The sequence below is a fragment of the Oncorhynchus kisutch genome, linkage group LG15 (assembly GCF_002021735.2).
Source record: "Oncorhynchus kisutch isolate 150728-3 linkage group LG15, Okis_V2, whole genome shotgun sequence".
Taxonomy (NCBI): Eukaryota; Metazoa; Chordata; class Actinopteri; order Salmoniformes; family Salmonidae; genus Oncorhynchus; species Oncorhynchus kisutch.
Window position 1 is genome coordinate 26556534 of NC_034188.2, and position 17240 is coordinate 26573773.

At 40.3% G+C, this 17240-nt stretch overlaps 1 protein-coding gene across 1 annotated transcript in view; it reads right to left on the bottom strand.

The window, feature by feature from the left end:
* Positions 1-13709: 13709 nt before the first annotated feature.
* Positions 13710-17240, bottom strand: part of LOC109905075 (flocculation protein FLO11) — a 35164-nt gene continuing 31633 nt past the window's right edge. Inside the window, exon 5 of the mRNA XM_031791380.1 lies at positions 13710-13834. Within this exon, the coding sequence (XP_031647240.1) occupies positions 13710-13834 (125 nt within the window). The remainder of the gene's footprint in view (positions 13835-17240) is intronic.

Consider the following 17240-nt stretch of genomic DNA (forward strand, 5'->3'; position numbering starts at 1 on the left):
TTTGATTGCTTTGCTGATTTTCCTGACCTAGCTACTTAATGCTTAGTGTACATAATGTTATGTTATGCTATCGATAAACTTACACAAACGCTTGGATTGCTTTCGCTGTAAAGCATCATTTCAAAATCTGAGACGACAGGTGGATTAACAAAAGGCTCAGCTGTGTTTTGCAATACTGCACTTGTGATTTTTTAGTAATATTATTTGACTGTGGTTCTATGCTATTCAGCGGTTGCTGATGACAATTATCCTGCTACCGGAATGGGTAGCGTCAACCTACTTGTACATATTACCTTAATTACCTCAACAAACCATGTCCCCGCACATTGACTCTGTACCGCTACCGCCTGTATATTATTTTACTGTTGCTGTTTAAATATTTGTTACTTTTATTTTCTATTTTAAATTTTTTACTTATTTATTTTTTACTTCACACTTAATTTTTTTTCTTAACTTCTTAAAGTATTGTTGGTTAAGGACTTGTAAGTAAGCATTTCACTGTAAGGTCTACACCTGCTGTATTTGGCGCATGTGACAAATACAATTTGATTTGATATTTTGCAACATTGATTTCACTAAATGGTTTTTGGTATCTTCAAATTTGTTTACAGTGTATTACACTAAGCATATATAGCGTTGTTGATTTGATGTAGCATTGACTATCATTAAATGTGAAGACTGTTATATTATCAAATCAATTCTCTATTCGTAATTATTCCTTAGTTGATTCAATTAATCATGTAACTTTAATTAACCAGGAAGTCGGGGCACCACGGGAAAATGTTTATAGAGTCTCTATTTCCAAAATTTACTTTTCAGATATTTTCATAGTCTTATCGATTACAGTCTTCTATTAATGTATTATTAACTCATCAATCTCAGTCCTGAATGTTGCAAACCCTTGGATATCTGCACGAACCCTAGCATCATAAATCATGAATCAGTCATGTACAAATTGTGTTAATTATTTATTTACTAACTAACTAATCAATCACAGAATTCCATAAACAAACACTAGTTTCACATTGGTTACCAACAGGATACACTGAAAAGTCTCTAGTGGGCTAAACCGATATGACGACGAAGGAATAGGGTGGGGCCAGCTCAAGAGCAGGAATCTCAGAGTGAATCGCCGGTACATACACTACACTCATGGAAATGCTTATACTTTGAAAATGAACAACCGCTCATTCGAAAAAAATTTGCAATTTACACATTTACGAGTGTATGCCTTTGTTGTCCCTGTCTGCGATCACCGTTCAATCTGTTGGATAGATTTACGACAGAAAGTCTCTGGTTGCGTCCACCAGAGATCAGGTTGTTATAATGGATACGTCAGAGTACCATTCGGAAATGTTCTTAGATGAGATGCGTTTACTAGACAAAGTACTTAAACAGCTGCAGCCTGAATAATTGTTCTTTAGTTTGTAGATTTCTTAGCCATTTCAACATGGGAATGATCTCCACATTCTCTGGTCTTGTCCTTTGGTAGAGTTGCCATCCATTTCAACATGTAGCGACAGCTTCTACGTTTCCTGGTCTAGAGTTGTAGTTTGAACCAGTTCACACACCAACATCACCTGGCACGTTTTGGTCTAATGTACATTTTGTCGGAAGTGGGTTTTATACTGAAGTAGAAAAGGGGGTGTTCCATGACGCTGTGTAATTTCTGTGCTCACGGGGGAATAGCCACTGACTTGGTTCAGACTTCATATGAAAACAATTATCTCGTTTAGAAGGCTAACATCACATTACATCTTCACACAAATAGTTTCCTATTTAGTCATATATTGTATACTTGTATACATATATTGTATACAACATTCAGATGCAAACGCCATAATTGAGAAGTGTATGCAACCAAAGACACAGTAATGTGTGTTTCCTGTCCTTCATGAGATGACCAAATGAAGCAATCTCGATATGACTGTTCCTGAAGTGTCCATGGACCACTCCAACTGGTTGGAATAGAGAAATATTGCTACATTATTCAACCTTTTGACATTATAAAGGGATTCTTAACCTTCATTTTGTCAGAGTGGGGTAAAGAGTTTTAGGTATTTATGACCGTCACAAACCTGTGGTGGGAGAGAGAGAGAGGGCTATGATCCTCACCCTAAAACAGCACATAGTGACAATGTTTAAATGTTTAAATTGGAATGGTGCTGGAATAGCGGAGGCAGTGCTCCTGTTATCTTTGTGCTGATTTGCGGTAACTCTGTGGTTCTAAATCTGTAGTTGTTTAGTAAACTGTTAAAAAAATGTCCTTACTAAACCATGCTGCAGGTCATATAACTGTTTGTGAAATGCAATATTTGCTTTGTGGACTTCCCCGGACAGATGTTGCTCTCCGGTTTTGTGATGAAGCAAATGTATGTGTAGTTGAATTTCTGTGGCTGTTGTCTTTTTGTTGTCACTGTAACGATCGTCTGTGGTGGAATAAGGTGAGGACCAAAGCGCAGCGTGCTAAGTGTTCATATTTTTTTTCTGACCAAACTAAAACAAAGACATAACAAAGGAACTAAGGTCAGAACGTGACAATCACAGCCTTTTTATGTATGACAGTGGAGTATGTGCGAATGGGTTATAGAGCAAACAACGCAATTATCACAACATACTGTAGGTTGTAATATGGCTGTTTTACTGGCTTGGCTTCCTCAGTGATTTTACCCATGCACCGCTACTGAACACACAGGGTGTGAATAGCCTCATTCACCCACTCTGATATCTTTGTCCTGTTGGATAAGGTGCAGTTAACATACAGTGCATTCAGAAAGTATTCACACCCCTTGACTTCATCCATTGATCCTGAAAGGTTCATTGCACTCTGGGAGGGGGACACCATGGAGTTGTCAACCGTGATGGAGAGGTCTTGGAGTGGGAAGAGCAGCTCTGTTTTGACGAGGTTGAGCTTAAGATGGTGGGCCGACATACAAGCTGAGATGTCTTCCAGGCACGCAGAGATAAGTGTCGCCACCTCGGTGTCAGAAGGGGAGGTGGAGAAGAGTAGTTGAGGGTTATCCGCAGTGATGACAGATCTGAGTGACTTGGTGTATATAGAAAAGAGGAGTGGGCCTAGAACCGAGCCCTGGGGGACACCAGCAGTGAGAGCATGTGGTGCAGACACAGATCCTCTCCACATCACCTGGTAGGAGCAACCTGCCAGGTAGGATGCAATCCAGGAGTATGCAGAGCCTGAGAAGCGCAACCCTTCATAAAGCATGAACAAACCCTCAAAGGCACTTCAAACCAAATGTTATAGCAACCCAAATACCTTAACAAGTTTCACTCATAGAACACTTCCCATGGTATAATTTCAAAGAATCAAAAAATATACCAACACAGCAATCTGTACAATCAGAGGGTAGCTGGTTTCTGGATTACAGATCTTCAAGGTCTACAAAAAAATGGACAGACTTTTATGAGCTTTTTTGACTGCAACTAACATATACAGTGTATTCAGAACACTTTACTTCTTCCACATTTTGTTGCAGCCTTATTCTAAAATGGATTAAATAACAAAAATGCCTCACTAATCTACAAACAATTCCCATAATGAGAAAGCGAAAACAGATTGTTAGAATTGTTTAAAGATTTATTAAACATGAAAAACTTAAATACCTTATTTACATAAGTATTCAGACCTTTTGCTATGAGACTCGAAATTGAGCTCAGGTGCATCCTGTTTCCATTTATCATCCTTTAGATGTTTGTATACCTGATTGGAGTCTTCCTGTGTTAAATTCAATTGATTGGGCATGATTTGGAAAGGCACACACCTCTCTATGGACAGTTGACAGTGCATGTCAGAGAAAAAACCAAGCCATGAGGTCGAAGGAACTGTCCATAGAACTCCGAGACAGGATTATGTCGAGGCACAGATCTGGGGAAGGGTACCAGAAAAATAATTCAGCATAAGGTCCCCAAGAACACAGTGGCCTCCATCATTCTTAAATGGAAGAAGCTTGGAACCAAGACTCTTCCTAGAGCTGGCCACCCGGCCAAACTGAACAATCGGGGGAGAAGGGCCTTGGTCAGAGAGGTGACCAAGAAACCCGATGGTCACTGTGACAGCACAGAGTTCCTCTGTGGAGACCTTTATGATAGAGTGTCCAGACGGAAGCCACTCTTCAGTAAAAGGCACATGACAGCCCACTTGGAGTTTGCCAAAAGCCATCTAAAGACTCTCAGACATTTCTCTGGTCTGATGAAACCAGGAATGAACAATTTGGCCAGAAGGCCAGGCGCCACATCTGGAGGACACATGACACCATCCCTAAAATGAAGAATGGCGGTGTCAGTTTTGGTATTGTACAGTTTTACGATATGTGGTACAGAAAAGTACAATCATAGGAGAGTACATGGGGAGCTTACGGGACTGTTCTCTGCAGGGGATATTACTGTAGGTAGAAGTAGATATTTTTGTGTGGGGTCCAAATGACCCCAAACTAAAGTGCATTGACACTACTGTACAGAGTCAAATGTGCCGTTTTGAATCTTGAATAGACCCCATGTTTGTGCTAGAGACTTACCGTTTCTTGTAGAGGCTGCAGCTCAATCCCCTCTTTCCGCTGTTTATTTTACTTTTTTTACAAAATGTGTGGGCATAGACAGAGGTGAGAGAAATAAGAAGTGAAACAGAGAAGACAAGCAGATCAAAGTCCAATGTCTCCCTAATAGTGGTTTGTGACTCTCTGGTGTCTTCAACCGGCTGCGACTGATTCCTTTGGGTTGAAGCTGTTGGCTCGACACAATAACATGACTTCATAATGGACTGGGTTAATATACCACTTTCTGGGGGCTCAAACCTTGCCGAATTGGGTTTGTTATTGGATGCAAAAAAAGATTTGCTTTATAAAACTGTTTGGCCCATTCTGCCATTGACTATTACAGTAAGGATTGTGTTTCACAGAATTGTACACCACAGGGACATCTTCTACATCACAGACTTCTGCAGTGAATGACAACTGTTACTACTTTGATGTTTGTTGAAATGTTAAAATAATGTAGGAGAATAACACAATAAATATAGTAGGAGAAAATCCAAAGAAAAAACAACCAGAACTTTCTTTTTTTGAGAGAGACCATCCTCTTAGAAATGCAATAGTAAGGTCATATTGAAAATTACCTCCCCAGATGCAATTCCTATGGCTTCCACACGGTGGCAGCAGTCTATGTACAAGGTTTCAGGCTTGTAAAGTCAAAAACTAATAAGAAATATCAGTTTTAGTACAGGGACACAGTCTTGGAAATTGGTGTTTGCGCGCGCCATGAAGACTGCTAAAATCGGATTCCTATTGAACATACTTCTTTCCGTAAGAAATGTTATAGTTTGATTACATTTTAGGGTATCTGAGGAGTATATAGAAACGTATTTTGACTTGTTGAAACAAAGTTTAGGGGTAGATTTTCAGATTCTTTCTCAGCATGTTGAACGAGTGGATTACTCAAATCGAGCGCTCCGAGGGCTCTGACTTTTTGGGACATAAAGAAGGATTTTATCTAACAAAAACAACACTACATGTTATAGCTGGGACCCTTTGGATGACAAATCAGAGGAAGATTTTCAAAAAGTAAGTGAACACAAATCTTTATTTGTGAATGTATGAAACCTGTGCCGGTGGAAAAATATTTTGATGTGGGGCGCCGTCCTCAAATAATTGCATGGAAAGTTTTCGCTGTAATAGCTACTGTAAATCGGACAGTGCGGTTAGATGAACAAGAATTTAAGCATTCAGCCCATATAAGACACTTATATGTACCTACATGTTTAATATCCATAATATTAACGATTATTTATTTGAATTGCGCGTCCTCCAGTTTCACTGGAATATGTCCCGCCAGTGGGATGCCTATACCTAAGATTAATGTATGTAAGCAGTCAAAGGAGCATTTTGCACCCCAAAAAACATTTGAACACAAGTGCATGTCAACATTCAAGATGCCTTTAGCTTCTTTGGAAGATACTTACTTGGCAAAGAGATATGAACGTTTTAGCTCCTCAGCTCCAATGATCAGTTGTACTCCTCCGGTGCTCAAAAGTGTTCCGTTTGAGTCGTAGATATTCACCAGAATCACTCTTTTCTGTGTTAGATGTCCTAAATGTCCCGTTGTTGATAAAGAACACTGATCTAGCTTTAATGGAGTCATGGAATCTCACTGTGTTGTTTTTCATTTTTAATATGTCCTAACTTGCACCAGTGGGATCTTTTTTTAATTTGAGTTCAGACGCTGTGGCATTATTCATCAGCTGAAGATAGACAGTTTCTCCCAGAGCTCCGGGACATGCTATGTTCTGTCTAGCATCACACTTTTGTTGATAGTGATTACTGTTATTCTTCATCTGAAACTCTAATATATTTTCATTTTGTGACATTATGAATGTCCCAGCAGCATATCACCCTGCAACCCACTGCTGGCTTGTCTCTGAAGCTAAGCAGGGTTGGTCTTGGATGGGAGACTAGATGCTGCTGGAAATGGTGTTGGAGGGCCAGTAGGAGGCATCTTTTTCTCTGGTCTAATTCTTTATGTGCACCAGGGCAGTGATTTGGGACATTACCCTGTGTAGGGTGCTGTCTTTCGGATGGGACATTAAACGAGTGTCCTGACTCTTTGTGATCACTGAAGATCCCATGGCCCTTATCGTAAGAGTAGGGGTGTTAACCCCGGTGTCCTGAGTAAATTCCCAATCTGGCCCTTATACCATCATGGCCACCTAATCATCCACAGCTTCCAATTGGCTCATTCATCCCCCCTCCTCTTCCCTGTAACTATTCCCCAGGCTGTTGCTGTAAATGAGCATGTGTTCTCAGTCAACTTACCTGGTAAAATAAGGGGTAAAAAAATATCTAATTTGGCAAGTAAATAATTTAACCTTGCTTTGTGTCTGTTTCTTTTCTCCTCATTATAACGCGGTATTGTACTCTGCTGTAATTATTAATTTACTCTTTTTAACACTGCCTTATTGTTAGAACATACATGACCTCCATAGACAAACAACTTTAGCCTATTACCATTAGAGAGTCCAGTTAACATCACCAGGAGCCCAAACACTTCAAGCATGTTGTCTTCACAATGGCCAACCACTGATATGTGTTGGCAACTGTAGATTCACTATACAGTACAATTTCAAAACTCAGATTCCAAACTAAATCGACCTGCCACATTGTGTGACTAGGATGTTTAAGAAAAACACACTATAGATTGATTGTGTATTTCAGGAATGAAAAAGGAAGTGTTTGAACACAGTCTTGATCTCACTTCTTTATTTCACAGACAAATGCATGAATATGTTATAAACAATAAGGCATTAAATAAGATAGAACAAGAAGTAAGATACACCACACACACAAGTGAACAAGAGATCTTGAGACTAGATTTCCATGAGGGCTAAAAGAGGAAATGTGATACAGAATAAATTTTCACACTAAATTTAGTCTGTGAGAACTTTGTATTTCTGCACCACAGACCGCGCCTTATGGTAGGTCCATGTGAACTCTATACTGTAAGTTATTTAGTAAACACTCTGCCCTTTATACAGCTGTGTCTGTTAGTGTTTCTCTGACACTAACTCGATCTCAAGTGCTAGTTTAACTGTTGCAAGAAAGGTTGAGAAACAATGTTACACCACACAGGTCATGTGTTCAATGTGAACCTCCTAATGGTGACCTTGTGTGGGAAAATGTTTTACCATAGAAAATCAAGGTGAGAGTGTGTATTAATAGACCTTTAGTTTGTGAACTGAATTAACGTTGAGGGCCACAGAAAATGTTACGGCTAGTCAGATATGTTCCCCTGGATGCTATTGTTAATGAAGGGATGATGCCTCTATATGTTAGCGTGGTTCCATTCTTTATATGCCATGTAGACACCTCTTCTGTCATTGTACTGCTATCATTGTCGGGCCACCGACCTTTCAGTTACTGGGCCAATGCTCTGACCTCAAGGCTACCTGGTGTCAGAGAAGGCTACTTTGTTTTAATGCATACATATGATGTAATGTATTATAACTGATTCCAATCATGCATAGATGATGTCATGAATCATAGATGACACCATTGAAAATATTGTACCATGTTTGATTAGGATTGTTTTGCAGTATCTAAAAACTCTATTTGGTCCACAATGTGTTATTTTCTTTGTATTGCAAATGATTGTATCATTGTGGAGTGACACTTTAATACATTTGTCTAACTCTTACTTTACATTAATGTGGCATGGCCATGGACAAACACAGAGAGGTGTTGATAACACACCACAAACAGACCATCTGTTGCCACTTCAGAGCAATACCATAATGACTATCATAAATACTGTCATAAAGAGTATGTATACCACCAGAAACAAGATAGTACTGTCAGCTGCATTTGTGATCTGAACATGTATTTATTTAGGTGATATAGCAATTATTATTATAAAAAGCAATTAAAAAGGAATTGCTTGTTTGTTTTCTAACTGTTCTGGATTGAAAGAATTCACACAAAGATTTATTTACAGTAATTTTATTACAATTAGTTAAAGTGGATCCCTATCAGAAATCTTATATTTTAGCATTAAAAATCAGATTATGCCTGCTGTAGTACACACTTTAACAACTATGAAGAAAAGTGGTATTTAGCAAGAATTACAAACATTAAGCTATAGGTATTTCACAGCTTGGCCTCCTCTGAGTCCACTGGACCTGGGGAGCCAAGCATCTCGAAAGCTAGAGCGAGAGAGAGAGAGACTATATTGGAACAATGGTGCATTACTGACCTTATTTTAGAGCAGGTATTCCCAAACTGGGGTAATGCCGTCGGGGGTACGCCAAATAAAAACGTGATTTACATTTAAATATAACATATAATGTTTTTGTTTTACATTTTCAAACAGTCCATTTCTATTTTCCAACCTTTGGGTGAGGTTTTTCTCTCGCCTGAGTAGCCTCATTTCACTGCAAAAAAATGTAATTAAACCATTTAGTGTTCAGCAAAATAACAACACAATGTCAAATACAGGTAGCCGAGTCAAATAATTAACATCCAATCACATTAACCGTTACACTCTCGCGGGAATTCCACAAACAGTCTGCATGTAGCCAAACGGATAAATGGTTAAGAAAGTAAGGCCCGCGTCCATAGAGACACATACCAGCTCTACTGGTAGTTCTGCTACTACCAGCAGTACTACACCTGCACCTGTCGACAACACAAGTTGTTCTGCTTCCATGAGCACATCCAATGGATACATGGGGCCTGAGGGCACACAGTCTGTGAATGTATTGTAATGATTTAAAAATTGTATAAACTGCCTTAATTTTGCTGGAACCCAGGAAGAGGCAGCAGCTGATGGGGATCCTTAATTAATACAAATAAAATGCTAGCATTAGTAATTCTACATTTGTTGTTAGCCCAGCTAGCATGGACACTGACAGTTGTGAATCTGATGCAGCCGAAGAGATACTGCCCCCTTACCCGGGAGGGCACCGAACAACAGACAGGGACATTGGACCATTGAAGAGGCGCAAATATGAGGAGAACTTGGGGTTCCCTTATATTAGGAGTAGTGCCTTTTCTCAGCCACAGTGTGTTATATATGCAAAAGTACTATCTCACAACTCAATGAAACCTTCACTCTTGTGCAGACATTTAGAAACAAAATATGCCAATTTTGGAAAATAAGCCACAGGAGTTTATTGAGCAAGAATTTAGATGACTTTCGAGTAGTAAGACATGTTTAAAAGCAACAGATACCATTAATAAGAAGGGTCTAGAAGCGTCTTATATGGTGAGCTACCGAGTGGCTAGGACAGGCAAGCCCCATACTATTGTGGAGGACTTAATTCTTCCTGCTGCCGCGGATATGGATGCCAGGTCGCAATTGTAAATGAGAACTTGCCTACCTGGTTAAATAAAGGTAAATAAATAAATAAATAAATAAATATGGCTGGGACAATGCCTTCTTCAAGCAACACTGTTTCACAACGCATCAGTGACATGACAGGAGATGTTTTGAAACAATTACTGATTCACATACAAGCCAGTGAATTATATGTGTTACAGCTGGATGAGTATATGTCCGCTACGTTTATGGGGGTTCAATTAAGGAAGACATCCTCTTCTGCAAACCACGGGAAACCAGGTCAACAGGAAAGGATATTTTAAAGTACTGGACAGCTTTGTAACATCAAATGGACTTTGGTGGTCAAGATGTGTTGGTATCTGTACTGATGGCACAAAAGCCATGACAAGGAGACATAGGGGAGTGGTAACACACATGCAAGCAGTTGCTCCCAACACCACTTGGGTACACTGCAACATCCACCGAGAGGCTCTTGCTGCCAAGGGAATACCTGACAGCTTGAAAGACGTTTTGGACACTACAGTGAAAATGTTTAACTTAGTTAAAGCAAGGCCCCTGAACTCTTGAATTTTCTGCATTATGCAATGATATGGGTAACGCTTTCACAACATACAGAAGTTCGCTGGTTATCAAGGGGCAAAGTGTTGACACGTTTTTCTTTAATTGAGAGACTTTCTTAAAGTTTTCTTTACTCACCATACTTTTCACTTGTCTGACCGCTTGCATGATGATGAGTTTCTCACACATCTGACCCATCTGGGTGATGTTTTTCTCACCTGAATGATCTGAATCTAGGATTACAGGGACTCTCCGCAACTATATTCAATGTGCGGGACAAAATCGAGGCTATGATTAAGAAGTTGCTCTTCTCTGTCGGCATTAACAGGGACAACACACAGGTCTTTCCATCATTGTATGATTTTTTTGTGTGCAAATGAACAGAAGATTACGGACAATGTCAAATGTGATATATTGAAGCACCTGAGTGAGTTGGGTGCGCAATTACGCGGGTAGTTTCTCGAAATGGATGACACAAACAACTGGATTCACTATCCCTTTCATGCCCTGCCTCCAGTCCACTTACCAATAACAGAACAAGAGAGCCTCATAGAAATTGGAACATGCGGTTCTGTGAAAATTTGATTTAATCAGAAGCCACTGACAGATTTCTGGATTGGGCTGTGAGCCCTTTCCAATCACGTACCTATTTGAGAGTGGATTCTAGGCCCTCACTAGCATGACAACTAAATACAAGCAGTCTGTGTGTGTAAAATGATTTAAGACTGAGACTCTCTCCAATACAACCCAACTTTGCAGAGTTATGTGCATCCTTTCAAGCACACCATTCTCATTAACCTGTGGTGAGTTATTCGCAATTGTTGATGAACAAATAAGGTTTTATATGTAAAGTAGTGAAATGAAGAGCAAAAATTATTGATTATTATTATTTGTGCCCTGGTCCTATAAGAGCTCTTTGTCACTTCCCACAAGCCGGGATGTGACAAAAACTCCCACTCATTCTTATGTTTATTAAATGTATTGTATAGTGTTAGTGTGGCAGGCTTACAATAATGGCAAAAAACAACATTTGAGAGTGTGCTGACCCTGGTGCTAGAGGGGGTACGCAGCTGGAGTTTTCCATGTTTGAAGGGAATGGGGAATGGGACTATAAAAAGTTTGGGAACCACTGTTCTAGAGGGCAAATAACGGCAGGTTTTTTATGTTATATCCACTATCGGAAAATAATTGATCTATCTACAGCTATTCTTTGGTGTCCGATCCAGGGTTTCATCCAAGCTTTGCTATGGTATTTGTCACTGACTATCACCAATGTGCTATCGTCAGAATTATTGTTGAGCAATCTACACTTAAAAATGAAATAGATTAACTGTCGAAGTCATTCCAAAGGGTAGGTTCAACAGAGCAAATGCAATGTCACCATACTTTATATATTATGCATCTTTCGTCTCTCTATGTTTAATAATTTTCCTTCAATTCACAAGAGGCAGAATGTATCTCTACGGAGAAAGCATCTGGTCCACTGAAACAGCAGCCCTCTTTCTCAGTATGTGTAGCCCATCTATCTGATGCTGGCAGAATTTTTTTGTATGACATCGTAGCATTGAATACAAGAGAAGCCAGCAAGCATCTGGCCTCCCTTGATAAAACAAATTATGAAATAATAGCCAATCAACATTGAGCTAAACTAACTGAGCTCAACTCTGAATGGTCCTGGTGTCAGAGTCTAGGTGATGTGGGTAAGGCGGAGTCAGGCGCAGGACACAGAGATGAGTAATAATAATAACTTTACTCAAAAATAATCTTCCAACAAGGAGAACGAAAACCCAGAATCACATAAACAAGACAACTGACAACAATAAACACGCACAAAACCATGATAGCTCCAGAAGGTTAAATAGGGAAATAATTCAAACGTAATGGGGACCAGGTGTGTACAATCAAGACAAAACAAATGGAAAAAGAAATGTAGTTCGGTGGAGGCTAGAAAGCCGGTGACGTCGGCCACCGAACAAGGAGAGGCACCAACTTCGGCGGAAGTCGTGAAACCTGGCCCACAAAAAAAGTATCAAGGGAAGCCAGTTCGGATTTGGCTTCACACAATACCATCGCATTAAAAGCATAACATAATTTACAGAAGATATTTGAAATGTTGCATCTCGTTTTGCGTTGTCCTCCGTTTGTCTGGCTAGCTAGCTAAAGTCATCCTGTTCATAAATTAGCCATGGATGGAGATAGGGACTTAGACTTGACATTCTACTTAATTCTCTGCTCTGGCCATTGATTATAAATGTAATTCTGATCCAACCATTAATTCATACATTTTGCCTATGGCCTGAGTGGATGGAAGTTCAATATGTAGCTAGATGTAGAAGGCTAATGGCCTGGCGCATTATTGCTCATGAAAGGAAGTTAGGCTAGTGAGCAAGCATCCATTTATCCATGTAGCCTAGGACAACAAAAACTAAAAACATAGTTGACGTTTCGCTACAAGAAGGGTGAGCCAACCTGGTTTTTCTACTTGCATTCACACACGCACAACAATCACCATGGATAGCCACATCATATTTAGCTTACATTGATTGGACTAAATTGTTTTTGTATTGTTACGGTTTTCTTCCGTCGAAGGAGAGGTGGACCAAAATGCAGCGTGGTTATGTAGATTCATGGTTCTTTAATAAAGAAACTACACATGAACAAAACAAGAAACGTAACGTGAACCTAAACAGCCTATCTGGTGCAAACAAACACAGAGACAGGAACAATCACCCACAAAACACTCAAAGAATATGGCTGCCTAAATATGGTTCCCAATCAGAGACAACGATAAACACCTGCCTCTGATTGAGAACCACTCCAGACAGCCATAGACTATTCTAGATAACCCCACTATACCACAATCCCAGTACCTACAAAAAACCCAAGACAAAACACACCACATAATAAACCCATGTCACACCCTGGCCTGACCAAAATAATAAAGAAAACACAAAATACTAAGACCAGGGCGTGACATGTATATTTTGGTTGTCTAACTAAGCATAGGTGATTTGATGATGTTGAAATGTTGATGATGATGAAATGGTACTGCAACAGTGGAGGCTGCTAATGTTTTCTTTTCGACATGCGGTAACTCTCCAAGGTTCTAAATCAATAGTCGGAAACATTAACTTGCTTGACCATCCTGTATGTCATCTAACTGTTTGTTACATGCTTTGTGGTCTCCACCGGAAAGATGTTGCTCTCCGGTTTATAGGTTGAAATCTTATTGATGAACGTCTCTACGAAATATTACCCAATTATCCACGTTAAAATGATGTGGTTTGCCCAGCGGGTAGTGAACATTTTATTTAACAGCTACTGCCTGTGTCCAGAGTCCAGCTGTACTGGGGACTGTCACCCTCAGAGGAGCAGGACACCCTCATCTCTACTTGGGACAGACACTCAGAGGACAGCTGAGGACAGGACACTGGTGCTGTGGAGGAATGAGAGTAGTTACAGTACAAAATCAAGTACTTCAATTGTTGTAAATGTAATTGATTAGGTTAATAATTACTTTAGATGAAATGGAAATATTTTTGATATGAAACACATTATGAATGAACAGTCACACTTAATAAACAGTTGTACTGTTTTGGCTCCCATATCCATTTAAACAAATATTTCTAAAAGGTATTCAGGAGAATCATTCATTGGATGCTCTGGCTTTAATCTTAAAGATCGGGTGAATTTTTTCAACTTTTTGTTTAAAAATCGCGCAAAATTTAAACGTCCTGCTACTCATGCCAGGAATATAGTATATGCATATGATTAGTATGTGTGGATAGAAAACACTCTGAAGTTTCGAAAACTGGTTAATTAAATCATGTCTGTGACTATAACAGAACGTGTGTAGCAGGCAAAACCCCAAGGAAAAACTGTTCACAAAAAGAAAAAAATATATCCCTCCGCCAGTTCTCTGTATTGTCTATGGCAAGGGAAAATAGATAGCGCCCAGTTTACAGTTCCTACAGCTTCCACACGATGTCGCCAGTCTTGGCAATTGGGTTGAAGTTAATCCTTGGTGAAATGAGAAATAGGCACTTCCTGTCATCAGGTACACCGGGGGAAGTTATGAAAGAGAGAATATCGACCATGATTTCAAGACTTGCTGCTATTGAATGATCGATTATTAACGTTTACAAATACCTAAAGTTGGATTACAAAAGTAGTTTGAAGTGTTTTGGCAAATTTTATAGGCAACTTTTTTAATTTTAAAAAATGACGTTGCGTTTTGGAAAGCTGTTTTTTTCTGGATCAGACGGGCGTCATAAATGGACATTTTGGGTATACATGGATGGATTTAATCGAAAAAAAGACCCAATTGTGATGTTTATGGGACATATTGGAGTGCCAACAAAGAAGCTCGTCAAAGGTAATGAATTTTTTATATTTTATTTCTGCGTTTTGTGTAGCGGCCGCTACGCTAATTCTTTTGTTTACGTCCCCTTCAGGTATTTCGGGGGGGGGGGGGGGGGTGCATGCTATCAGATAATAGCTTCTCATGCTTTCGCTGAAAAGCATTTTTTAAATCTGACATGTTGGCTAGATTCACAACGAGTGTAGCTTTAATTGAGTACCCTGCATGTGTGTTTTAATGAAAGTTTGAGTTTTAACGAGTACTATTAGCATTTAGCGTTGTGCATTTACATTTCCTGTTGTCTAGGTGAGACGCTAGCGTTTGTTAGGTTTAGAATCATTGATTATCACTATAGGGTTTTTCATTTTGAGTATCTCTGTAGATATGCCAGTGGGGTCTTTCTTAATATGAGTTCAGATCCCATGGCATCAGTCATCATTTGGAGAGAGACAGTTCCTCCCAGAGCTTCATAACACTGAGATCCATACTCTCTACCAAGATCACAGTGGGTCTCCATACCTGAGGATAGAGTGACAAGGTTATCACAATTCTGACACAACTGGTATAATTCTTTATAATCTAATTATCTGATTTTGTGGCTAATAATGAGTGAACATGCTAATAATATAAAAGTATAACATTACAATGCTCTAAATGTATAAAGAGAGAAATAAAGTAGAAACGAGAAATGGACATTAACATGATCTTCTCTGGTATGGCATTAGTAATCAAATCAAATCAAATCAAATTTTATTTGCCACATACACATGGTTAGCAGATGTTAATGCGAGTGTAGCGAAATGCTTGTGCTTCTAGTTCCGACAATGCAGTAATAACCAACAAGTAATGTAACTAACAATTCCAAAACTACTGTCTTATACACAGTGTAAGGGGATAAAGAATATGTACATAAGGATATATGAATGAGTGATGGTACAGAGCAGCATAGGCAAGATACAGTAGATGGTATCGAGTACAGTATATACATATGAGATGAGTATGTAAACAAAGTGGCATAGTTAAAGTGGCTAGTGATACATGTATTGCATAAGGATGCAGTCGATGATATAGTACAGTATGTACGTGTGCATATGAGATGAATAATGTAGGGTAAGTAACATTATATAAGGTAGCATTGTTTAAAGTGGCTAGTGATATATTTACATCATTTCCCATCAATTCCCATTATTAAAGTGGCTGGAGTTGAGTCAGTGTCAGTGTGTTGGCAGCAGCCACTCAATGTTAGTGGTGGCTGTTTAACAGTCTGATGGCCTTAAGATAGAAGCTGTTTTTCAGTCTCTCGGTCCCAGCTTTGATGCACCTGTACTGACCTCGCCTTCTGGATGATAGCGGGGTGAACAGGCAGTGGCTCGGGTGGTTGATGTCCTTGATGATCTTTATGGCCTTCCTGTAACATCGGGTGGTGTAGATGTCCTGGAGGGCAGGTAGTTTGCCCCCGGTGATGCGTTGTGCATACCTCACTACCCTCTGGAGGGCGGAGCAGTTGCCGTACAGCCCGCCAGGATGCTCTCGATTGTGCATCTGTAGAAGTTTGTGAGTGCTTTTGGTGACAAGCCGAATTTCTTCAGCCTCCTGAGGTTGAAGAGGCGCTGCTGCGCCTTCTTCACGATGCTGTCTGTGTGAGTGGACCAATTCAGTTTGTCTATGATGTGTATGCCGAGGAACTTAAAACTTGCTACCCTCTCCACTACTGTTCCATCGATGTGGATAGGGGGGTGTTCCCTCTGCTGTTTCCTGAAGTCCACAATCATCTCCTTAGTTTTGTTGACGTTGAGTGTGAGGTTATTTTCCTGACACCACACTCCGAGGGCCCTCACCTCCTCCCTGTAGGCCGTCTCGTCGTTGTTGGTAATCAAGCCTACCACTGTTGTGTCGTCCGCAAACTTGATGATTGAGTTGGAGGCGTGCGTGGCCACGCAGTCGTGGGTGAACAGGGAGTACAGGAGAGGGCTCAGAACGCACCCTTGTGGGGCCCCAGTGTTGAGGATCAGCGGGGAGTAGATGTTGTTGCCTACCCTCACCACCTGGGGGCGGCCCGTCAGGAAGTCCAGTACCCAGTTCCACAGGGCGGGGTCGAGACCCAGGGTCTCGAGCTTGATGACGAGCTTGGAGGGTACTATGGTGTTGAATGCCGAGCTGTAGTCGATGAACAGCATTCTCACGTAGGTATTCCTCTTGTCCAGATGGGTTAGAGCAGTGTGCATTGTGGTTGAGATTGCATCGTCTGTGGACCTATTTGGGCGGTAAGCAAATTGGAGTGGGTCTAGGGTGTCAGGTAGGGTGGAGGTGATATGGTCCTTGACTAGTCTCTCAAAGCACTTCATGATGACGGAAGTGAGTGCTACGGGCGGTAGTCGTTTAGCTCAGTTACCTTAGCTTTCTTGGGAACAGGAACAATGGTGGCCCTCTTGAAGCATGTGGGAACAGCAGACTGGTATAGGGATTGATTGAATATGTCCGT